The 27606-nt window shown below is 37.2% G+C and overlaps 1 protein-coding gene across 1 annotated transcript in view; it reads left to right on the top strand.

Moving 5' to 3' along the window:
- Positions 1 to 27606, top strand: part of LOC124616273 (uncharacterized protein PB18E9.04c-like) — a 222815-nt gene that overhangs the window by 168584 nt on the left and 26625 nt on the right. The window contains exons 11-12 of the mRNA XM_047144614.1: positions 1373 to 1537; positions 1623 to 1799. Coding sequence (XP_047000570.1) covers positions 1373 to 1537; positions 1623 to 1799 — 342 coding nt within the window. The remainder of the gene's footprint in view (positions 1 to 1372; positions 1538 to 1622; positions 1800 to 27606) is intronic.

The raw sequence follows: 27606 nt of genomic DNA, 5'->3' as shown, positions 1-27606 counted from the left end.
TGCTCCATCTAGGAATTACCATTATTGTTATAAATTTTTAAATATATATTAGTTGACTAACCTGAACTGTGTAGTCATAAATTCAACATGTACAGAATGTAAAAAGGCCTAGAATCTTCACATAAATTATTGATTTTTTGAGAACACAAAGAAGAAAAACGAGTGGTAGAGAGTTTATATTTTAGTGTACGCAACTGCAGCAGAATTGCGCATGCAGACACCACACAGTAATCACACTGAGAGATACGGGTTACAAAGATTCATAAGTGTGTAGCCATTAGTGTAGCAGTTGCAAGAACAAAATATGTCATTCTGGTATCAGTACTTCAACTTTCTCCTGATGAGAGCTCTTGCCTTTCTCTCCCTCTGATACATGCTTTCATGCTTTATTAACTTTGTCATCTCACATTACTGCACTCAGCAATCTACTACAATAGACCTCCCTACCCCCCACCACCCGCCAGTTTATTTGGCTAATTAGCATTTTTGTCATTATGTTTCATCATCGTATCAATATATTCAGGATCTTCTCTGTTAACCAACCAGTACCTTTCTTATTTTTATCAACTCTCCACACCTCTTCTATTACTTCTGACCAATTCATTCCATTATGCTGCATTACTTGCCAGTGATAGTTTTAACTTTCACACTTTGAAAGATCTTGCCTCCTATTATTTACTTGTTTACATTCAACTTCTGTGTATATGGAATATGATAATTATGTTTAAATAAAATAAGTGTCTTAGACTTATGCAGGCTGAGTAGGCTCCTGAAATTTCTGACTCCCACTAGCTAAATTGTGTACTGTTATTATATTAGAAGCTAGAGAGGTAGCTTGTTTATTTTGTCATCTCTTTTGTTTAATATTTTGTTCATGTGTATGCATGGGAGAGGAGTATTTTTAAAAGCAATGGAGATATTATTGCACATATGGTTTTATAAAATTAGTATTTCAAAAATTTGGAAAGAAGTTTTAATGGTTTGTTATGCTGTTCACATTTGTATATTTTTGAAACATGATTTTCTGTACCACACCAATACATACTTCATTTTGTTGTATGAAACAAAAATGAATTCCATGTAAGTAAACCAGTACTCAGCTCAGTTTCCTTACACACTTGGATTTTTTAGTAATAATATTCTTCCTATATCACTTTCAGTTCACAGTTACAAAAAAGCAATTTTAGCTTTTGTAAATATACTGTTTCTTTTTGATAAGAAAGGAAAAACATACTTCATTTCTTTCTTGATGATATCTTCCAACGTCTACACAGAAACTTATTTACCTCACAATTAAAACTTAATTTATGTGAGGAAAATGGTTGTGATTCAAGTGAAATACTAATGCGGCTTCTACTTACAACATTATTAGGAGGCAATGCTGAAACTAATGCAGCCAACACCAGCCTTACCTTCTGGACACCCACTTCTTGCATACGATTACAATGAAAGTGACCGATGGAGTGCAGAAGAACTTGATATGTTCCATCAAGGACTGATTAAGTATGACAAGGACTTCAGAAGCATAGCAAATGAGGTAACATTAAATATATGGGCATTTCCTTCATGTTCATACAGGAATAATAATGCAATTATTATCATTGTGTGTTCTGTGTCTGCAGATTGGCTCAAAATCTTTAAAACAGTGTATCCAGTTTTACTATTTGTGGAAGAAGGTGTGCCCTGAAGAGTACAAACGGATGCGCCTAGCAAGGCGTAGACAAAATTCGGATTACAATGGACGAGTTGATATGGAGTTTGAAGATATTAGGGCGGAAGACTCGCGGAACAGTATTCCTGTGAGCTTATATTTTTTCTGTAGTTTTTATATGTAAGAGCATGATACAACAAAACTTCATAAGTTGTTTTTTTGCTGTATGTACCTTAGATTTTGTGATTTCTTGCCTTTTTTCTCACTTAGATTTTCTATTGCACTTGCCCTTTTTGCTTATCTTAACCTAGAACACTGGGAATACTTTCCATCAGTATTTCACTGATCCTTGAACTAGTAACTTCTAAATAATCTAACACTTTTACCATACATTATCCAGTAATTGGTAAAAAGTTTACATGTGATTAAAGCTGCATTTGAAAGATAAAATTTAAATCATTTTTGTGAGTAATCTAACCTGTATTTCTGAACAGAGACTCTTTATGGCAGATTCTTAATGGAAGTTTATGTAGTGACGCAGGAAACTAATTATACCTTAAAATTTTTTTCCTGTTGCTGTTTAATAGCAGAATACTTCCAGGTGCTTAAAAAGGGCACATAAAATCATATTGTAATAGAGGGTTCATGTACAACAGATACTTTAAAAAAAATCTCTTGTGCAAATTCAGAAAAGTGCAAAATTAAATTGATTCATGTATACATCGTGTCAGAATGTTCACAAGAAAACTATCAGGATTTCTCAAAATGACACTTCTTAATTTCATGATCCCAAACCACAGAGTGATACTGCTGCATAAATCTTACCACCTTACAACTTTTCCTTTGTGGTGGGACCACAGTCATGTAGAAGTTTCTGAAAGAAATGTTCGCAATTTGACTGTAGATTTTTATTCATTCGTTTCACATGATCTCAAACAGTGATTTCAAACAATGAAAAATCTAGGATGGAGTAATAGCAGTATTATGAGAAGGATGGTTGCTATTATCTCTATAGCGGAGATGACACACACATGACCACAGTCTCTGGCTGCAGTGGTCATGATTTTCAGCTTTATAGCCATCCTCAAGCATAATTCGAAATCACAAAAAATGTCCGACCTGCCTAAAATGACATGTCATCATCAAAATAACACTTACCTTGTTTTATTAACCAATCATTATATTAAATGATATGGAACATATCAGAGATGGATATCACTGAAACTGTGCATAGCAAATACATATTAATGAAGTGTAATGAATATTTAACAGCCTATACATTGCTGTGACCTGCATTCATAATGTCCATACATCTTTGATGTGTACTCATATCCTTTAATGTGATGGCTGGTTTATAAGATCAGATAAATGTTATTTTGGCAGTGACATCTCATTTTAAGCAGGTTAGCCATTTTTTGAGATTTCAAGTTGCACTTGAGAAGGCTATAAAGCCAGAATCATGACTGCATGAAATAGATAAATACAAATCTACAGTCAAACAGCAGAAATTATCTGATTATTATGGGCAACAAGGAATGGATGCATGATGTCAAAAATCTTTTAGCTTGTAATGATAATACAATTGAACACTAAATGGAAACCTTGACCCTGTAAGTCTAGATGTGTGTGTAGTGCTATGGTCAGAGTCCTTATCAGCCTTGGCAGTGAGCCAGGCACAATGGTGCTTTGCAACAGCTTACTCAATCAAACCACTATTACATCCTCAGAGGCCAATGCCCCGCGCAGCATAGACAACTGGGATGGTTTGAAATGCACCTCTATCCATGGTACAGTCAAAAGGATTTTTTCTTTTTACCATTCTCCTGTATATGAGTGAGCACTCTTTGTGATCAAAAGTAAAGCTAACAATAGCAATGAATTTAATGTGCTGTAGATTGTTAAATGTAGCAGCTATAAAAAGAAGCTAAAGAAATAAAATAATCACACATTTATTCATAGAAACTGTCAGTAATACTCAGTAATATAATAACACTCATTAATACATGAAGTACTATTGTAATAGATCATATCACCAACCAAAAAAAACTTCATTTGTGTTCTGTGTCCTCTTAGAAACACAGTAACAGAATCATCTTCAGTTTACACATACTATGAGTGCACACACATATAAATTTATCAACAAACGAAGTACCAGAAATATCACCACCTAATTTAACTTCAGCCTGAGTTATCATCAAAATCTTATAAGCCAAAATGTCACAAGGAGGATAATTTCCCAACTGGTAAGTAATGATCATAGAACTCCATCTACACTAACAGTAACAACAGTAAGCCATGCTTCACCAGGAATAACATCTATATTCGCTAATTTCTGTACTCTAGCATAAAATATATGCCTATTTAAAGAAAACACTGTTTGTGATCAGAAGTAATGCCAATAATAGTGATGAATTTTCTGTTCTGCAGATTGTTAAATGCAATACCTACAAACTGAAACTAAGGGAAAAAATATTAACACATTTATTCATAGGAATTGCCATAATTATTAAGGTCCCTTTTCAGTCTTAAGAAAATGGTACTTACCTTCTTCTTTACATTGTATTGTGTTACACAATCGTCTCATTTCCTGAGACAATTTTAACTTATTGTCATCACCAAAATCAGTATTCACATTAGGAACAGTATGCTCCATGTTAATATAAAAATAGTCGATGGAGTTTGTTTCTTAAAATAAATCATCAACAGTGAATGCTTTAGATTTTTTTGTGCCTGTAGCAATATCAGAATGGGCATGTTAAAGAATGCACTGAATTTTTTACTCAAAATCATATTTATAGAATTCAGAAATCAATGCACATGCACATGAAACTGATGTAATACTGTATCTAAAATTACAAAATATTCAACTGCTTGATAAAGTAAGATGGTGAATTGTTTTATTCTTCATTCATTCCTTCACTCACTCATTCATACATTGTGTTCTATTTGACCACTCATGAAGAAGAACATTCAGGGACAATTAACAAGTCAGGTTATGCATTTTAGCAGGCGGAAATGAGCACTGTTGGCTACTAGTGTAAAGTGCACCAAGAACAGATCACAACTAGCACTAATTTACTCAAACTGATAATTATGATAATTACATTTAAATTACTTCATATATGCATATTAGGAGAAACAGCTACCATCCCCATGTACTACTCAGTTGCCATTTTCAACTAATACTTAAACAATGCATTTATATTACTGTGCACACTATCAGCTGTGCATATACTGGCAAATATTAGAGTTATGTGGAATATACATTCCTGAATCCAAGATAAATTCTGATCAGTTTTAGAAAGAGTGGCTAATAAGGTATTCTTTTACTTTATTTTTAAATATTTGGGGATTTTTTAATTTCCTGTCTAATTTCCAACAGCAGCCTACTATATGCTCTCGTGCCAGAATATGAAGATTCATACTGAATGCTTGAAATGGATGCATAGTCTATATGGATATAATTTTGACATTGAATATTGTGATTATGAGGCACTGAGTTCATCCTAAATTCACTTTTGTTAGCAACCACTTATACCATTAGGAAGTAGGTCTGTTGTGTCCTTGGGGTTTTTCGCAGTGACATTCCTGAGTAAAATCTTCTCAGTTTTTGAGCTTTGTCATATTTTGCTGTGATTGCAGTCAAGGATGCTCATACAGTAGTTTGCAGGAGTGCCCAGACCTGGGAGCTTGAAGTATTTTTAATATCTTGGAAAATGAATGGTGACCTGTAAATATCCACAGCAAAATTCCAGTTCTGACACTGTTAAAAACCTACATAATACCGAATTTAAAATCATTTTCTGAAAGAAAAACACCTGACTGCACTATTTTTTTCGCCTTTCCTTGAGAGCTGGTGGGGGGTGGACTACAGCCTCCCCTTGCCCACCGGTCATGGACACTCTTCTTTGCTGCATCTTGCACCAATCAGAGAAGGCCAAAATGATGTGTGTACGAAAGGTGAGGCGGACTGCTCACTGCACCGCCCAGTGCACCATGGGACCACTGACGTCAAGTAGTGTGAGGGACTGGCATCATGTTTGTAACTGCTGCTCCCATTCCCCTACGATCGCCATGGATATCAACAGAAAACAAAGGTGGATGCTTGGCACTTGCATGGAGACAGGAGCAGCAGTTTCAAATGTGATGCCAGCCACTCGTGCCATGTGACGTCCCTGTTCCTGCAGCAGACTGAAGCTGCTGTGAACTGCGAAACTTGTCATCCGTGGACTTGCCATTTCAGCCCTCTCTGATTGGTGCCAGATGCTGCAAATATGCCTATAAGTAGAAACTGTAGCAGACCCAACAGTCAGTGGCTTTTTTTACTCCTGATGAGAATGGCAGAGGTAGCCATCACAAACTTGAGTGTTTTCTTCGAAATGATGCAGCCTTAAAACAGAGATTTTACTGGCACATAGGTATAAGTTTCTGAAGAAGCTTCTGCGAGTTGTTACATTGTCATTTTTATGCTCTATTCTTGTTGTACATTTCTGTAGAATAAATAATTTTTCAGCCTTAACTGCAGCTCCCCAGAAGATTATACCACAGGACAGAACTTAATTAAAGTATGCAAAATATGCTAGCAATGCTATCTGTGGGTCAACACAGCGAGAGAGAGTTCTGAGTGCAAAACAGGCAGAATTGAGCTTCTTGGTTAAATAAATGTATATAGGATACATGAATTCTTTCTTGTTCTTGTTCTTCTTTCTTGTTCTTGCTCTTCTTTCTTTTGCGTTTCCCTGTCCTTATCCTGTATCTTCATGGAGCTGCCTTGTTGTTCTGAATTAGCAGTGTTATTAGTGGAGGGTGCCTGGCTACCCTTCTTGTAACTGTTGTTAGCCCCGCTCCCCCACTTTCCCACTCCCCTGAACAAGAGCACCCCAACTGTCTGGACTTAGTATCACCCCACGTAAAGCTGTGAGATGTGTTCAAAATGTTCGAAAATTGTCTAACTGAAGTAGGACGTAGGTCCCACTCATTAGTCACATGTGGGAAACTGCCTACAAATTTCATCCAAACTGGCTGGCACATTGGCCCTTTTCGTTAATCTTGCTGGGCAGATTCAATGTGGGGTCGGTGTGCTTCCATGAAACCTGGAAGCAGTGTGATAATGCACACAGCTGAACAAGTAGGTCAGAGAGGATACACTGCTACTCACCACATAGATGAGGCGGTGAGTTGCAGACAGGCAAAGTGAAAATGAATGCCACTACTATTCACATATCATGCCAAGTCCTTCATCAAGATTTCCTGAAAGACTTAGTCCAAAACCTGCATATTTCTAGCATTCTTTTTCATTGTGCCTTTCTCTCTTAGGTATTAAGCCTCTGGCTTTTTCTTTTTTCTTTTTATTTAACTATGTGTTTTGTCTCTTTTCACATTGCATGTGTTCTTGTCCACAATTTTTTCTTTGCTTCATCAATCACAATTTCTGTGAGGTGAGTAGCAAGCAATCCTTTCCATTGTCATTCTATCCTGGACTTTTCATTATGTAGTAAATAAATTTATCCACATGCTAGTGCCACTTCAGCACCAATATGTAATTGTATACATTGTTATGTTTTTACCGTTTGCATATGGTATCAATAATACATATTTAAAACTATACTGTTGTAATCAGACATAGGCCACTAACTGCTGCCCATGTGGAGATAGATGCATCGTTGTGTTTTTCTAACTGCTCTTCATGTGGAGATTTCTTTAGCTTCATAATAAAACCTATAGTTCTTGAGCACTTTGTAACACAGCAGAAATAATATCAGTATCTTGATTCATTACCATAAATATGTTGGTTCCTGCCAAGACATGATACTTGATAAATGTCACTTTTGTCTTCAAAAATATTATATGTAAAATCTACAACTCTCGAATCTTTGCAATATTGTGGTCTTACTGGTTTCTTCTTTTTCCAAGGTTATCCACATTTTTATTTTCTCTCTTAGGTATTAAGCCTCTGGCTTTTTCTTTTTTTCTTCAACTATGTGTCTTGTCTCTTTTCACATTGCACGTCTTCTTGTCCACAATTTTTTCTTTGCTTCATGAATCACAATTTCTCAATCATCAACTCAAATGTTAAGACTGTGAGATAGTGTCTCTGCACCACGCGAAACACTGTTGTTAACTCTAACTTTAAAGTTCTTATTTTGTAAGAACTGATACTTAGTTGTAGCAATACATACTATTAGAAACTTGAATCAGTTCATATGTTAGTTTCAATAAGACAACATGAACATTTCAGATTTCCATTGTTATTCTATCCTGGACTTTCCATTATGTAGTAAATAAATTTATCCACATGGTAGTGCCACTTCAGCACCAATATGTAATTGTATGCATTGTTATGTTTTTACTGTTTGCATATGGTATCAATAATAACCTTTTGCACTAGTAGGGCTATACTCCAAGTACAGACGATACATAATATTTCTCTTATTGCATCCATAATATTGCCCTTCTGTCCACTCTCAGTGACACTCTTAGTATACTTGCTTCCTTATTCTCCTCTCAAGGCACAAAATGAAATTACATAATTATTGCTGCCTATTATGCTCATACTTAGTTTTTGATAATTTTTGCCTGTAAAGTGTTCCCTCCCCCTTTTGTGCACTCTTCTTTGCTAGATTCCCACCCTCCCATTCTTTCTGCAGATACCATGGCTGCCGCCTGCTATATGTAATCCCATTCTCTTACTTTTTAAGCCTTCCTTTAAACCTATTTTCCTGACGTATATCATTCATTACATAGTTCTGTGGCCACAATATAGACAAATATTTGTATTTCTATTACTGTCTTTAAGTTCTATTAAAGTTCTCGTTCCATTTATTTTTAAAGTTCTGCTATTGCCCATGCCAGTTTGTTTAGAATGAGTACTAATCTGTCATTATTAGAAATGCATAAGTTATATCTTAAAAGAGACGTAATGTTGCCCACTATGTATGCTGACAAAATACATCTACATCTTAAATGTATATTAATGTTAATAATTTGAACTAATTTAAAAAATATTATGTCATATATAAAACATTGCATTATGTAAGTGAAATAACATGCAGACTGAATAAATGGTCAGTGCATACCTTCAGGAACAGATGCAGAAGTGTATGATTGAATAATAATAACAATAAAATATATAAAATGTTTTAATATGGTAAAAGTAATTCAATTTAATAAAAGTAATTTGTTCACATTGTCAGTTTTAGCATAACATCCAAGAAATTCCAATTCAGAAAAATATAGCCTTTGAAAAACATGTCCAAAAATTTGAGAAGTACACGTGTCATAAAATTAATTTATGAACAACAAAATATTAATGTATAAGTTGCAGAATATAAAATCAAAATGTTCACTCACAGTTATAAAAATGTAAGTCAAGACTGCAGTAGTGAATACCGGTCTTCAAACTATGCCTATTTGGAAATGAGGAGAATGCTGTTTCTTTTAGCTGTTTCCAGCTAAGAGTGGGAAGTCAGTTTTTCTGTTATTTTTTGTTCTTGGTGGAGAGTTTCCTCTTTCTATCTTTCTTTCTTTCTTTATCTTCCTGTGGCTTACTAGTTCTACCTGTGGACTCACGACCTGTGTCAGATTTTTTTGTCAGTAGATACAGTCAGCTAGTGAAGCACACCTCTACCCATTCAGGCTGCAACCCATCCATGTGGGCCAGCCCTCTCACAATCAACTGAAAAAGGTGTTGTATTAAATGTAGCATGTAAGTTCCAGAATCCTTGCAATTTTTGAGGCTCTTAGTTTTCATACTATTTTTCTGAAAGTTAGATGAAAAATTTGGAAATTGATATATGTAAAAATATAAATACTTTTTGGCAGCTCATTTTGAAGGAGATGAAACTTCAAGAACTGCCTTGTATAAAAGTACAAAGAATTATCCTACCTTGCACCAGAACTGTCAGTTCCTTCCTCAAGAAACAATGAGGTATATGCTGGAGAAAGTTGGAGTCAGGAGAAAGGTCACGTAGATCCCAGGATGGGAGAGACCATTTATAGTGAGGACAAGGGGAGACAGAAATTTGGATTTCATCTAACTAGCTTCTTGGAAGAAGTAATTATTTGTTGAAAAGCGTGTATCATTTATAGAAAGACAGCATAATTTTCTTGTTTTTAATTCCTTTACAGCCTAGTTTCATATACTTTTCCTACAGTAAGTTTAATTGAGATACATACCCCTTTCTGCATTTTATAATGTAGCAAGCTGGAATACTCCACCTGCCGCTATTGCACTCCAGCTAATAATTAATATTTTTATTTTTACTCATTTTTTTCTTTTCCTCCATGTAAATACATAGCACATATCTTGTGTGTACTTCAGTCTACCAAAAGTATTAATCAGACTTTGCCTCACTTAGATTTATTATTCATAGTATTAGTTTTGGTGGCAGATCACATTATTGTATTTAGTTTTACTGGAAACCAGGTTAATTAAAAGATATTAGAACTGAACTCTTATACTACCATGCACATTAACATAATTGAGTGAGTAAATATGTTTTTTTCCCTTTCTTCTTTTTGGATGTATTGACACATTCATTAGAAAGACAGGCATCAAGACTCTATGGTAAAGTTTTCTGACTTTCCCTAAACTAATTAACTTAAAAGATAATTAATGCTACATTTCAGAAAAACCTTGATTTTCCATTTCAGATTTAGACATTCTACTGTTAGATTCCAACTTTTACAATTGTATTTTATTTGCTCTAATTGTTAGGAACTGAATGACTCCCTTCAGTAAGTAAGCCTTAGATAGAAAATTGCATAAGTCATCACAAATTTTTATATGGTGTCTGTACTCACAAAGGGGTTATTGCCAATGATGCAGGCATACAAAATGGTTCCATGAAATTTTACATTTTATTATTCTTATGTCCGAATATGCCGTCATACCAACTGACTGCCGTGTCACCCTTGGCTGACAGGTGCCATTGGATGTGGATATGAGGCATGTGGTCAGCACACAACTTTCTCAGTTGTTGTCGGTTTCTGTGATCAGAGCTGCTACTTCTCAGTCAAGTAGCTCCTCAATTGGTCTCACAACAACTGAGTGCACCCGACTTGCCAACAGCACTCAGGAGACCCTGACACTCACCCATCCAAGTGTTAACCAAGCTCAACAGTGCTTAACTTTGGTGATCTACAGAAACCACTGTTATCACTGCGGCAAGGCCGTTGGCTTGTATTTTGTTAACTATCCACATATTTGGTAAACTAAATTACTGTTGTTACATATAGCTCATTCAAACTAGCAAAAGCTAACATAGCAATTTTGCAAATCATTATGTAGTTTCCGAAGTATGAGGGTAGTCTGAAAGGTTTCAGACAGAACAAAGAGCTAAGACATTTTTTCTTCAATTTTTTTTTTTATTTGCAACATAATCTGTTTGCAATGGTCCCATCTCTTTAACCCATCCAAACAATGATTAGTGTCTTTCTCAGCAAAATAGTTGTTCACGAAAGTGATGGCCTCTCATTCAATGAAAATTTCTGTCCTGTGAGCTCAACTTTTAGCCAAGGGAACAAAAATACTCGCTTATGCTAGATCTAGTGAGTAAGGAGCATATTCGAGCAGTTGAAACCATAGTTTGTGGACTTTCGCCATGGCAGCCGCTGAGGTTTGAGATGGCACAGAGTGAGCAGTCACAGCACCCAGTGTGTGGTCAGCTTTCTCATCCCTAAATTTTTGATCAGTATGTGAGAAACACATCCTTTAGATGTACTTATAGCCTCTGATACCTCTCTCACCTTCATTTGACATTTTTCTCACAATGTTTTCATGAGTGGTTGCAATTTTTGACCATCCCAAATGTTCATAATCACCCCAGCTGGTATGACCACATTTAAATTTAGCTGCCCAAAATTTCATGGTAGTAAATGATGATCAGTATCCTCACACACAGTGTCCAAATCATGTTTAATTTATGTAGGTGCATTGCCCTTCAAAAACAAAAATCTATTGACAGCTTGATAATACATTTTGTCAATTTTCACACAAATACTCAAATGGAATCATTAAAACGACTGTCAAACAACAACTGCACGTCCAGAATGGGAGAAATTTTGAAAGTGCCTCACTGTGCATGTGCAAATGAATTCTGCATCTTTCGTTGACAAGTGCTGTGTTTGCATGTTGAGGTCAGAACATAGCAGGCTACACTCATACTAAAATGTTCGCATGCCTTTCTTTATAAGGCCAGCCCCACTCAAAAATTTGCAGTCTCTGTGTCCTCTGTCTAGTAAAAAATCTGTGACTGGCAAATAATTGCGTAACATCATATAACAAATTAGCACAGTAAATTCCTTGGTTAACTATCACCAGGCCCACATCTCCATGAGGATCAGCATGTGATTATTGTACGAGCAACACCAATGTGAAATGTCAAGAGATTAGAACTTTTTTGTGTAATGTTAAAATCATTTCCAAGTCTGCTCCCAATTGGTACTCATGTAATACCATTTAGAGAAGTCAGTTGCCATCACTCGTATTTCAAGTGCATCCATGTGACTCATAATGTGAACTTAAACCAGTTACTTATGTTATCTTTCATGGATTTCTCTTTCGTGTCTATTTCTGAGTTACTGACTGGGCATTTTCTGTATGTGCACCCTGAATATTTCTTATTTGTGTTGTGACATCAAGGACCAAACATGCGCCATTTTTCATAAAGCAAAGCGACTGTTGTGACATTATAAGGTTAGTGCTGGGTACTGAGAATGCTCTATAATTTTGTTGTATATGACATTCAGTTAAAGGAGATGATGAAAGAACCTACATGTAAAGGATATTTTTTATGAGAATTGGAATAGGTCATCGGCACTTGATAGAGACAATGAATGTGGAAAAAGTTGAGGGTAATGAAAAAGTGTGCACATTATGAGAGCAGTTCCTGAAAACCAATTTTTAGTAATTTGGTAAACTTTCTTCAAGGAGACTCCATGCTTAGTAGGGACATTGCAGGTAAGTGCACTTCCATGTGGTGCTTTTCAGACATGAGGACATATCCCAGTTTTTGCATGGTGTAAAGAGCTCACACATTTAAAGGCAATTATATGTGGGAGAGCTTGTGAAATTGGGGACTGTGACATTTAGGTTAAAAGTGATTTGATGTGAGAACAATGCATTAAGAATGACAGTGGCAGTGAACCATGTATAAAGGAGAATTCAAGTGGCATAATAATGACAAAAAATGTTACAACAGTGCACAGTATGCTAATGACAAATACAAAATTTACCGGACTAGTTGTGGACAACACAGAAGGAAGCTGATATGGGATTTGGCCAATGGAAAATTCAGAAGCAGCTCCCATTTTTAAGTTCATATTGGCCAATAGGAAACCAGGAGTGGAGCAGCAAGTCCTTATACATTGCAGCCAGTTGGAATGGAGCCTAACAGTAAACAATGCTGAAGACTGATGTGGGTTTGCAGAAAGAGCTAGCAAGCACACAAAAGTGGGCGAAATGATGAAAGCAGCTGACATTGGAGAAAAATCAAGGTAAAATTTTTTATATTAATCAGTATATAGATAATATTGACAAGATGGATGACAGTAAGGGTCACAGTGATTGTACATGCAATGAAAATCGTAAGAAAAAATTCATAACATTAACAGGAATGAAGGAGAACATGTGTAGAAAAAGAAAGTCACATTGATAAGAGCTAACTGTAGAGATAGTGGAAAAATTTAGTAATGAGCCTAAGAGTAAAATTCAGAATTTATTTATGGATTGACAGTGTGAATGGCCACTTAGATTCAATACAAAATGGCATAGAGAAGAAAATATATCAGGTAACAACAAAAGTGGGGTTGAAATTAGGTGCTTAATGTCAGGATATTTGGTCTAGCAGAGATGAAATTGAGAACCAAAATGTTATAAAAATAATTGTTGTGTGTTTCATTGGACTGACAAATGATTTGTAATATTTATCCCAGTGTTGCGAAACTATATGAATGAGAAGGGGATCAGAATAATTACCAACCCATGAATAGATAGACGTTCACTAAACTTTAGTGAACACATTAGTTGATGAGGGTTGGTTAGGTGTGCCATGCCCAGGTGAATGAATTCATATTTCCTTTCTTGATTCACTCCCAACACTGGCTATTCTAGTTTGTAAGAGAAAAGGCTAATCATCTTCTACTACGTTCAGTTCAAATCTCTGTAAATGTATGCTATGTATTTGAAAATGTCAATAATTAGAGTTTTGTGTATTAATATATACTGATAGACTCTAAGATAATGGAAGCATATGTGGAAAATATTTTGTCCATGTCTGGAGTTAATAATGATTACTAGAGACCAGATTATATGCATTTACATATTTGGCTCCTTTTCACCAGTTATTGCATATTTTAACTATAAACTAGTGATGGTGCAGATTTTTGCTCTATTTTTACAATTTTTTTAAAAATTTAGATGGGTGGTCTCTAACCCAATCTAGATTTGATGTCTCACATGTTGACCACAACCTAGAACTGCATGCGATTATTAACCAAGGGGCTACTGCGTAATGAAATCATTACAGAAGAGGAACAGGAACATGCAGACAAAGTCAATGCTCCTGTTGAAAAATATTTCCAGAATCTCCTGCAGATGAAAGGGCGTTTGTGTTTATTTCAGATGCTGCTCCCTATATGATCAAAGCAGAAAAAGCCTCCCGAGTATTTTATTCCAACTTGATTCATGTGACGTGCTTTGCTCATGGAGTACATCGCTTTGCTGAAGAAGTATGTTTCACGTTTGTGAATGTAAATAAACTGATTTCATCCACAAAGAAAATGTTTCTAAAGGCTCCTGCTCGCATCAAGTCCTACAAAGAAAAGCTACTAAATATGCCTTTACCTCCCGAACCAGTGGTAACCTTTTGGGGTACGTAGGTCGAAGCTGTGTTGTTTTTCGATGAGCATTTTGAGGCCATTAGAGGGGTTGTAAACGATTTCGATAGTGCAGCAGCTTTGGCAGTTTTCCAGTACAAAGAATCTTTTAATGATTCCAGCATTAAAAAAGACTTTTGCTGTGATTAGCACTCATTTTTCCCATATATCTGCAAGTACTTAAAAGCTCGAATCGGAAGATTTGGCATCGAATGAATCTATTCAGTTAATGAATAAAATTATTATAGTGAACTCCTCATTGCCAGTGGTATTCCCAAGAAAACTTAAAGAAAAGTTTGAAAACATTTTAAACAGTAACCCAGGCCACCCTTGTGCCAGATTGATAGTTTTACTAATAGGGCAGGTGAACTTTTACCAGAAACAATAAGTGTCTACGTAGCACCCAAATTCAAATACTGCCCAAATTACCTCAGTTGATGTGGAATGGTCCTTTTGTTCTGTGCTTATAAAAATGTTTTGATTCACTGAAGACACAATCTTACTACCGAACATTTAGAACAGAACTTGATTGTTGATGTTTACAATAGTAGAAAATGTAAAATAAATTGTAAATGATGCTTTTGTCCAATAATATTAATTAAAAGTTAATGCTGTTCAAAAAATGTATGATTTTATGTTATTTTTAAATAAAATATTACAGAGTTTTTGAGTATGGCCATCTGCATGCAATATATCTCAAACTTGGTCATGTACATATTGATTGTTTCGCTGCGACTCACTCCCATCATATCCGTTTGTTACTGACAACAGCAAGGAAGGAACAATTCTTGAAACATGGTATGCATCCCCATTTCGCAAATTTTTAGAAAATAATCCCAGAAAGACCCCCTTCCTAACCTCTACTAGAAAGTATTCAGAAAATGATATCAGCGTTCTAAATGTACTGATTTTTCGTGTGTCTGGCGCTCTTCCTTGTAAGTGATATGCACAGGATCGACTTTGAGATATAATGTGTGCAGTAATTACCATGTTTTTTATTATTTGATCTTACATATTTTGACACTTTTCATGCATATTTTAAGATTTTTATGGTGCATATAATCCGGTCTCTAATGATTATATTACTGCCAAGTATTTCCAAATCTCTTTCATAGTAATAATCTATGGAGTGAAGAGTGGAATAAGACAGAAATACAGCAATAGGAAAAGTAAATTTAGAGTCATTTATTTAAATTAAAATATTGGAGCAGTTTACTATCATAGTGCCCTTCGGGCCACATTAAAGGAAACTGAAGTAAAATCAATAATGTTGCCTCTAGTAAGATAAGGATAAACTTTTGTTATTGTATGACCCTGCAGACAAGTGGTAACAACTGAATGATTTAGAAGTAGAATTATATTCTCATATGAACGTACAGATGCAGAAAAATTATACATGAATTGAACTGACATCTTATCATGTTTTGTAGTAGCTCGTTGCTGTGGTTTGGCATAGAGTAGTATCATTTGTAAAAGAAGCAAAGCATGGTACTCATTTTTAATAATGAAATATCTGATGCATGAACAATAGAAAGTAATAGGAATGGGGTAATAATCAAACAGCAAATGAAATGACAAGTGTAATGAGGTATTTGTAGGTGTGAAATGATACTGATGTGTCCACCAAAGATGGTACAGGAAAAATATCCAGGTATAAAATTATTATGAAGTTTATTGTAACACATATAAACAACCTTCTCTGAAGGAGTTAGTATGGAACACAATAACTGAAAACAAGTCATATCTTGAATATTGAAAGAACACTAATTATGTGACTTTTCAGTCTTTTCCTATGGATCAGTTGTGAATACACTTCTTGGGTTTACAACAACAATAAAATCTGAAGGCTGAAGGCCTGAAAATGTCTTAGTAAACTGAAAGTTCCAAAACCCTATGTACACACACTAAGTATTCCACAGTCAAAATCTGGAAAGGACATGCAAAAGTTAAAGTCACAAGAGGATGAGCAAAAATTAGAGTCCCAAACGGAACCACACAACAATATTACAAAGTCCAATTACTGGTGACAGCATCAGAGGCAATGTCTTTTCGGCGTAAGCAAAGTGGCTGAGTGCAGCCCCAGAGCCGACCTCAATACTGCCCTCACATCAGGATACTGCAGGTAATACTTCTGATTATTGGCCTGTGGAGGAGGAAAGGTCTACAGGGCCAGTGAGTTCTGGCAGCACTTGGGTTGCCAGCTGATGGCCAGGTGGAGTGCAGCCATCCCTTGTCTGTCATCTGAAGTGCTGTTCCTAGCAAGATCTGTTCATGCATAATCCGTCTGTGTTGCTGGTTACTGGCAGAGAGGTCCAAGGCCTCGACACAACATTCCTCCCTGCCCTCCTGAAGGGCAGGAGAGGTGGTAGCATCTTGATATACCTGGGTGTGGATCCTTGCTGATGTCTGAGAGCTGCAGTCCATCTCCATTGTTGTTGGTGCTAGTGTGACATGTGGAATAGCTGATGTCCCCTCCAGGGAGTTGGCTGCAGGCGGAAGCTGAGAATGGTTGGTGGGGTCCAAGATGAGCATAGTGGAATACTCTACCTCTGGAACAAAAGATGATGGTAGACTACTGGACCCAGGAAGAATACCATGGCAAGACTACAATTAATATGCTTGCAGCACACTGTGTCATCGTGAAGCATCACCGTGGCCATGGCCTCTCCCAGAATGTTGGAAATGACCACAGGAAACCAATTCTGGTGGTTTTTGGTGAAGACAAGGGCCTACACAGTATGTTGGAGGGAGAAACGGAGGATCACTTGTCTGCTTAGAAGAGGGGTATGATATAGTGACAAAGGCCACCATCCGCAGTCCTCACAACATTTATGATACTTGGTTCAAAGTAGGCAATGCTTGCACACTCCATAGCAGTCATGCATGAACATAAAGTATAGACCCAGGCCATCAGGAGGCTCACTGAGAATTATGGAGTTCTGTGTATCTTGTCTATATCAGCAAGAGATCACTGGCTGCACCATAGAACCATGCCATCTTTCAGTCATGAGTGACTAGACGGCAATGTATCTCCTGAAGTGTCACTATTTAAGCCAACCCAGTGACCACTGCAGCCAGTTTCAATTGGTGAGGGATGGCCGAGTCATGCACTAACTGCATGCAATACATCACTTAAGCGTCATCAAAGTGCCATCATCAAGTGCCAAAGTGCTCACATCGAAAAGCTAGGCTTCATAATAGGCAAAGTACTTAGAGTGCTAGTTTTTCCTGTTTTACTTCCATCTCCAGGAAATTATTTGGATTCTATAGCTCAGAATCGTATTTAGTTGGAACCGTTGTAGAGGTGAAGTTAATTTCTTGTTTCTTGTAGTTTTTCGCAAGCTAGTAAAAAAGCTGTTTGCAACATCTGCCCGGGTTCTCCTCAATTAATAACAAAAAGTAGGATATTTCAGGGTATGCACAGGTGGGAAGGGCAGTAGATAATCACAACCGGTGTGGTCAGCCATGGAGTTTTTGTGCTGTGGTTGACATGACCTGGGGATTGGATCGATAAGAAGCCACAAAGAGTATAAGGGCCTCATCTAAAGAGTGATGGCAGTGGAGCTCGGAAAGCCGGGATTTAAAGGTCTGGATGAAGCATTCAGCGAGACCATTAGAATCAGAATGGAAGGGTGCAGAATGTATTAGTGGCATGCTATTTGCTTCGCAGAAAACAGAGAATTCTGTGGAAGCAAACTGATAGCCATTTAATGATGACAATATTTTCTGGGAGTCCTCCAATTGGAAAAATGCAGGACAGGAAACTGTATAATAATTTGTTTTGATTTTCCTAGAAACTAATGAACTTAACAGAGAATTAATGTTAAATTTCGAAATACCATGATTTTTGATTGCAGCTTTAGAAATTGTAGTTGTTAGATTACAACTTTTACCACTGTACTTCTGTTACCCTAATTGTTATGAACTGAATGATCCCCGTCACTAAGTAATTAAGCCATTAATTAGGAAATTGCATAAATCATTAAAAATTTGAGGAGGGTATCTGTACTCATTTATGAGTTATTCCCAGTGCAGGCATACAAAGGGGTTCCATGAACCATTATTAACCCTCCACATATTTAGTAAACAAAATTACTGTCATAACATATAGCTTACCCAAATTAGTAAAAGCTATCCTAACAATTTTTCAAATCGTAATGTAGTTTCTGAAGTGAAAATGTTCTCTTTCCTTTCTTTGTAAGGCCACCACCCCTCCCCCCCCCCCCCACCCCACCCCCCCCCCCCAAAAAAAATATAAAAAAAATTTAAAAAAAAAATTAAAAAAAATAAAAAAAATTCCTTCAGTCTGCGAACTGGTCTTACCATGTTCACATCTCCTCATCACTCAGAGTAGTAAAAAGTCTGTGACTGCTTCTTAGTCAGCTTCCTATCAGTATATGTGTGATACCATGTAAAGAAGTCATTGCCATCACTCATACTATCATTGTATCCATGTGATTCTATTAACATGGGAATTTAAACCAAGGACACATGTTATCCTTTCTCTTTTGAGTATATTCATGAATGACTGACACTTAGGCCATTTACTGTGTCTATACACAGAATATATATTATTTGTGTTTTTACATCAGTGACCGAAGGTATGAACTACTATATATATATATATAAAACCCACTATTGGGGCATTGTAAGGTTAGAGCTGGGTAGTGAGAATGCTTTATGGTTTTTTTGTATATGAAGAGGATGATGAAAGAACCTACTCATAAATGATATATTTTGTGAGATCTGGAACTGGTCATTGAGAGTTTGATAGAGACAGTAAATGTGAAGAAAGGCAGCATTAATCAAAATATGTGTGGTATACATTGTTAGAGCAATTACTGAAAGCCAGTTTTTAGCAATTTGATGAACTTCCTTCAGGGAGACTCTGAGTGCAGTATGGACATTGCAAGTATGTAATTTTTCAATTTTAATACAGAAATTTCTTGCGCCTTTTGTCCCAGCAATTGACTATGTGTTATTTCTCATTGTCCAGCGTGTAAGTGCCATGTTCACTTACAAACTCTTGTGGTTATGGTTTCCTATCCTTGCTGGTCTATTAGTAAATTGCTCTAAAAAGGTGGACCATGTGCCTAAACCTCGTGCAAGTGCTTCACCTGAAACAGCTCTATATGCAGTACTCTATTACTGGCCACAGCAGACTATTGACAGATCATTCTTGTCCCCTTATATTTCTCAGTAGTTGCATGAGGTTCCCATTTTTTTATCATCAAAATCATACTGTCTCTAAATAAGTCCCAGTGCAGTTGAATTTCCTTTTGTTTCATTTTTTCCTCCTTTCTGTTATGAAAACATGTACTGTCCTTTTATTACGATATCAAATAAATACAACTGTAAGAGATCAAACCATGAAAATACTTCAATGTAAAAATTTGGAGGGATATGAACTGGAAAAATCATGTAGGCTCAGTCAGTAAAGGAAGTTTGTTGGTAGACTGCTAGAGAAATGTAAGTCAATTTGCAAAGGAGACTGTTTACAAAACATTCGTGTGACTCCTAAATATAATACTGCTCAAGTGTGTGGAACCCATACCAAATAGGTTTAACAGATGACATTAACTGTGCATGTTTAAGGGCAGCACAAATGGTCATGGGTTTCTTTGGCCCATGGGAGAGTCACATAGAGATGCTGAAGATATTGAGCTGGCAGGCACCTGGAGATGGATGAAAACTATCCTGAGATATCCTATTTACAATGTTTCAAGAACCGCCTTTAAATCGTGAATCTAGAAACGTACTACAACCCCCAATGTATAGTGCCCATAGGAAGTGCAAGGACAAGATTAAACTAATCGCAGTGTGCACAGAGATATTTAAACAGTCACTCTTCCTGCACTTCATGTAATGGGAAGAAGTAGTAACTGACCCTCTCCCTTGCACTTCAGTCATTAGTAGATTATGAATGTAGATGTAGGTATATTGCTTGGTCAGCCACTTTCTGTTCATCAAATGTTTTAGAGTACACATTTCTATTAATCACATGCTTGTAGACTATTAAAACCATGTTAAAATCACATTTTCACTTTATAATAATGTCACAGCAGTTGCCAGCTGTGGCTGCCCATCCACGTGACAAATGGCCCAGACTTCCTGGTAATAATCAGTGACAATGCTTAGATGCACATAACTCAAAAAGTACATAAGTAAGATTACATTGGATTGACAGTTTGCTTACAAGCACAAGTATCATTGTGGAACATAAGATACTATACAATTACAACTCCTTTTTGGAGTGTCTTGAAATTACTTTTTACAACACATATACTTGAACTCTTATGTTTAGAAATTTATACTGTTTACATTTAAAAGAGCAACACTTGATTCATTATGAGTTACACTGATTCAAACTTTTGGGAGTTACTAAAATACAAAATGGGAATTTCTGTTCTCATATAAAAAATCTGACTGTGGAATATCAGTTTCTAGTTTTGTGCTTAGTACCCTAATGTCTTGAGTTTGTTTTTCCTTATTTTTTAGCAGCATTACCAGCAGTCAATCATCTCTTTTCTTGTTTTCCTTTCCTTTCTTTTCTTCTCTCTTTTTCTTTCTTATTTCCTTAAATAATATTTTGTTTTAGTAATGAACAAGTTTATTAGTCTTAGCTTGTTACTCCAATTACATTCATTAGCTGTCATTAGTGACATATGGCTGGAGCACTGAAAGCTTATTATGTATTAAAAAAACATAGCGTGCACAGGCTGACATATTAGAACTGTGACGATTTCAGTTGCCTATATCATAGACTATATTATGCACTTGGTTAATATACATTTGAGTTTAGTGGAATATTTTTCACATGTATAAGCAAGCAAGTTCAAAAGGCTTTAATTGCATTGACTTATAATTCCTGTATCAATGCTTTAAGAATATTACAGTTAACTTTCACCAAGACTACTAAAAACTTGGATCCTTTCCAAATAATTGGATGTGCAGGTTTAGTGACAATAATTATTAGCATATAAGGAAGTCCATAAACAGTAAAAATTTAATTTATCATTGAGGATGGAATATATCATATTTTATTGTAGAAATGATATGGGTATTTGTGTTCTGAGTAAGTTGACAAATTTTATGCTGCCACATGCCAAATGTACACATACATGAAGACATTACCTTTCAGAGTCCAACATGAAAGACAACAGTCAGATATGTACAAAATAGTATGAACACTAACTTAAAAGATACCACTTCTTCATTAGCCTATCTTTACAGGACATTTCCAAAACTAACGAAACATGCCCTGCCATTCTGCATGAACTTATAGGAGTCATATTTGAAGGTGGTACAGTCGGAAAATGCTTCTGTATATAAACTGAGTGCTTGGTCATACCATTACTGATTCCCGTGAAACACACTGTATTGGGTCTCATGTTATCAGACCAACAACAACCTCTAATATCACATCAGTGCTTAAGCCAATCAGACGTAAAATTCAATTTGTGTACCAAAGCAATTTTGACACAAAAAGAGACTTTTGTATCTACAAAGAACATGGCAATGAAACCAGAGAGCTGAGTCTGAAAACCATGTACAGATGAGTGTGGATAAACACAAAACATGAACAGCACAAATGACTGAACACTAGAATGCAGAAACAGAGCACAGCGTGAAGTGATGGCCAGATCTAATATATATTTAAATCAGTGTAAGAACTGACAGGCCCTGGCCTATTACCAGTTACAGATTAAAATGTGTGTCAATGTTTCTGCATATACAACACTTCATGTGTGCCACCTGTGACAGATTGCTGCACTATTCTCCCACAAGACTCATGTCACCTCATTTGTGTCCACATCATAATCTACTAGTGGGGGTACTAAATCCCCCCTGAGAAGGCTGAAGAGGGCACAAGATACTCTGGCAGTGGATCTACCACACAGTAGGCAACACCAGTGCAGTGGCGGAAGATTGCAAAGGCTGCCTTAATGGCAAGGACTCATCTGTGGGTGAGTGGGGAAAGATGGAACTGTTTCCAAGATCATGGGCTCTGTGGTGGGAGCCTGTGAGCCCATTCTCTAGGCGAAAGTATGATGCTGGAGGGTGCAGTGGGAGTGGGGGTGGCTGTGAATGTGCATGCTGCTGCAGCTGGTAGCTTCCTACCAGGAAAATGCTGCAACAGATCCCATCACTCTCCAGGCATGGAGACAGTGGTGTTGCAGATCCAACAGATTGTGGGCAAAAATGATTGGAATGACAGGTCAGCTACTCCGGACCAATATCCACCACATACAGATGTCATCAACCTTTGTAGGCCACCATTACCCCAGCTGCCATCCCTGATACTGACCAGAAGCTTGGACCCAAATAGTAGCTCTTTGGGGAAAGAATGGGAGGCCATGATGGTCCAGGGCACGTGACTCAGAGTGCATGAAATCCAACGAACACTGTGGCTGACATCCATGCAAATGTTCTGCCAGACTGCACCTGTTAACTGATGTTGCCCAGCACAGGACGAGAAAACTGGACAGTGCATTATCACGGAATGAGGCAGTCAGGGGCTTATTCATTTGTACCTTGAACATTTACATGAAACACTCTACCTTGGAGTTAAGACAGGTGAAACTTGGTGGTACTCAGATGGTGGATACCATTGCAAATGCAAAAACCTTCAAATTCCCACAACACACATTGCCAACCATTATTGGGTACATGCATCAAACAGAAGAACTCAGTAGCAAAAATGACAGACAATGTATGAATAGCAGCTATTGATGTTGTGGAGAACAGTTTGGTAACATATGGAAATTGGACAATGCATCCACTACCAACAATGACATACTTCACAAAAAAGAGCCTGCAAAGTTGATGTGCGTACTGTCCTAAGGGTGCTCTAGGACTGGCCAATGGGAAAACTTACACAGTGGCTGTCTGGTTCTGTGGCAATGTTCAATATCACTATTGATTGCTGGCCAGTAAACATAATGTCTATGCCAAAACCTTCATAACAGACATACTACAGTGCAACGCATGCAGCTGGAGTATGCAGGGATGCAGTGCTGGAGGGATGACTACTCAACAGCCTTACTCCTCTGTGGCAAGCACGAGGACCCCTGGACCAAGTTGAAGTGTTCACATGGGAGAAAAATATACAGAATGCCAATTCTGCTCCCAAAGGAGTGCACTCAGGCCATCCCATCTGGACTACTGAAACATTTTCTAAAAAAATGGATCGGTGGCCATGGTGGCTGCAGACTCCCACAGCATCAACAGGAAATCTAGCAATGTCTGCTGCAAGACGTCATCCAACACAAAGATGAGAGCCTCCTATTGGTTGAACTCTGGATATGGACCCTCCGGCAATTGCGATAGTGCATGTGCATTAGCATGCTGGGCATTTGACCAGTAACAAATCACAGCAATAATTACTGAGAAAGAGCACCCACTCCTGCGATCGGCGGGCAGTCATATCTGGTAGCTTAGAATGAGGGCGGAATAAGGAAACCAGTGGTTTGTGGTTGGTGATAAGTTGGAACTTTGCACCATACAAGAAAAAACATGAAACTTCTTAATTTCAAAAATGATAGCCAGTGCATCATTTCCACTTGTGAATAATTACAGTGCACTACTGAAAATGCCTTTTTGATGCATAAGGCATGGGCTGTTCAGAGCCATCTGGATTCCAATGCAACAGGACTGCATAGGACCACACCTATGTCATACTGGAATGTGTCAGCAGCCAGGGTTAATGTTTTACGCAGCATAAAGGAAGCTAAATAGGGAGTGGAGCAAAGGACTGGAGCACCTTCAGGTTCTTGGGTGCCGGTAGGTTGACAATGGCTTTGATGTGCTCATCCTTAGGGACGTGACCATCCTTGCTAAGCAGGTGACTGCGAAGATGCACCCTTGGCAAATAAAACTATGTTTTCATTGTTTTCAATTAACTCAGTTCTCCAGCAGAAGCTGGAAAATCTGCAGATTTCATAAGTGCTCTCACATGAAACCCATGACCTAGAAGTAGTTGACACAACAGTAAATGTCCTTATTCAGTTGTTCCAAATATTGTTGATAAATTGATAAATTTCTGGCACAGGTGGGATTCTAGTGGACAAATGATTAAACTGGTGAAGCTCAAAGGGGGATGTTAAGCACGAAGAAGGTCTGAAAAGTGATGTTGACTGGTAGTTGCAGGTGTGTTGGTGTTGTGTTGTGACCTTCAGTCGGAAGATTGGTTTGATGCAGTTCTCCATGACTGTATAGTAGAGCTACATGCCCTCAGGAAATGGCAAAGTCCATGGCTTATTGGGAGGGGGAGGCGGCAATTTCTGGTACGCTCTATGAAATTTGATGGCGTGAAAAATACTGGCCCCTGACAGCTTCACCAAAAACTCCTCCTGCCACAGAGTTAGATGTGAGTCCATGACACAGTGTGCATTGACCATTTGTTTAAAATTGGCACAAGGCACCACTCAGCTCTTGAATCACCTCCAAAATGGTGGCCCACTGATTTGACAAAGAAGGGGAGAAACAACGCGGATGTCTTGGCAATGCTACAACTCAGCCTTGAATTTGTCAAGTATGGTGAAGGGAATGTGGCGAAGGTGACAAAACTTAGGTATTGATGATGGATAAGTGAAATGTGTGCTTCAAAATTTTCCACCCAACCCAAGGTAGTCTCAAACAGCTGCTCATACAGCTGTAGTAAAGAAACCAAATCTTGAAAGAGGACCGAACGAGACACGAAATTTACTTCGCCCATTACGTGGAAGGCAAAAACAGAAAAAGTGTGAAACCCAAAACTGGGTAATTAATCACTAACCATATAAGTGGCTGTTCCACATTCTTATAACGTTCTGAAATGGAGAATTGCCCCCTCAAAGGAATTCATTTTTACGACAAGACACAATTTGACATAGTGTCTGTTTCAACGCAGAGCAACCCAAGAGGCTGTTAGTGAAACTAACCCTTGCTCCCATATTTATCTGAAACTCAATCACTCAGCCATCCATGACCAACATTAGCGGAATACATTGGGGCAATGCCTGTGAGGTGTTGGAAACAGTGTTCAAGTCCAGGGAAAGCACTGGGGCCTCCAATGGCCACCCTGCGGCTTTCCGACTATCACGAACTGATGTCAAATGGTCTGTTCTTTGCCGGTCCCCTCACATTGCATGTACATATGGCCAATCCCATGCTTGTTGCCAGTTTTGTATATGTGTGGGGTGTGCCAATGCTGTGAAAACCTCACTGTCAGCACAAATGTAACTACACTAGCTAATGGTGGCTTGACTACAAAGCCAGGGAGCTGAACCACAGAAGCAGCAATGGAATTTGACATGTAAGTCAATCTATGAGGCAGCAGACAGTCCAAACACTGCATAGAGACAAGTACGGAGATAAACACAAAATGTGTCTTGGGTTTGAGGTAGTTGAAACCTGTGACAGCTTGCTGCACTACTCCCCCACGGGACATGCACTTGCTTATCTATGTCCCTATCAAAATCTGCTGTCAGGGATACTGAAGAGACAATGCAGGATTGAGCAAACTCATTAAATAAATTTACAAAATTTCATTGTGTTATGTATCCACCATTTTTGTAGGAATGAATTGAAAATTTGACATTGTTTTAGTGTTGTTGGCTCTCCAATTCCTTCATAAATCAGCTAAATTTCATTTTAACTGTTTGTTGATTTACATTGTTCTCTCCAAAACTTGTAAGACAGAACTGAGCTATGTATTGTAGCTGTACTTGCATGGATACACATATATTTATCTAATGAGGAACGATGACACACAAATGAGTTTATTGTTTATGCTTGATTATCAAGCTACGTTAATAGTGTTGAATAATATCACCACCAATATTTATATTAAGTTCCACATCCTTTAACAGAGTTTTATGAGTAGTGATTACGGCATTATTACCTAGATCACATTTCTCTCATATCTAATCCACTGTAATTGCACTCCCAGTTTTCATTACCCATTTGACCTGTGCCTTTGTTCTATCTGCATCTGAAAAGATAGTATCTAAAGTAGTGCATAAAACTGGGCTAGTTTTCCTGTCTGACACTATCCAGGTTGGATTACTTCCTCTCTTCTATAAATAGATTATTTATAAAAACACTGCTATGAAGTTAACAGTTCTGTGCGGGTACTAATATGAAGCATTTTAAGGAAATGAATGCACAAGTGCCACAGTAAAATTAAATTATTATTAATGTCTGTGGAGGAGTTACTGTTAAATTTTATTGTCTTGATTAAAGTCATCAGAATTAGATTATCAATTTTACTGATTCCTTCCACAGAACAAGCTGCTCAAAAATGTTCACTTAGCCATACTGGAATTATTTCTAAGATAAATAGTCAGAATTTCTCATCAAGACTAACCAAAAGAAATTACTTGGCACCCAGCACACTATGATCTTGATTTAAAACAATTCCTAAATGTGATATCAAGGGACATCTGCCACACTTTTAATAATTCCTACAGGCCCTACTGAAATAAAACGAATGTCTTTGTCTGCCTTTTGTAATGTGTATGGGTAGAAACATGGCTGCACATATTTTTATCCTTTTGCATCAACGAGAAGCATGCTGTTCTACTCTTAATGTTTGTAATATTGATTTTTGTTGTTAGATATGTATATGGAACACAAAGTGTATAATTTTGATATGCCTACTGAGATGTGAGCTGATTTTCCTCTCATGATTGTATTTGGTGTAGTTACAATATCTTCAGTGAGAAGGACTTCATTACTTGTGTTTCTTATTTTAAGTTTTCGAGCTTGATGCACACTTCAGGATCATTTACCATTGACAAACTGTTTGTACTGGTGTATTGTTTTAATAAGAAATATTGAGGATCATTTTGCAGCATTTACATCCATCATGTCTGTGCTGTCAAAATGAATCATTTTTGTCAGAAGTCTGACTTCTTATCGTTTTTTATGGACACTGAAAAATTTGTGTTTCCAGCTACTATTTTACTTGCAGCTATCTATATTAGTTACATGTTCATTAGCACACGCAACCAAGAAATAGCATCTGATTCCATGTTTTTAATATATGATATGCCAGAATGTTATGAACATACAGTATTTGTGTGAAATGTTTAAAA

Source organism: Schistocerca americana, chromosome 1 (assembly GCF_021461395.2).
Source record: "Schistocerca americana isolate TAMUIC-IGC-003095 chromosome 1, iqSchAmer2.1, whole genome shotgun sequence".
In the NCBI taxonomy this organism is placed as follows: Eukaryota; Metazoa; Arthropoda; class Insecta; order Orthoptera; family Acrididae; genus Schistocerca; species Schistocerca americana.
Note: the sequence above shows the minus strand (reverse complement) of the source record. Positions and strands in the feature narration are given on the sequence as shown.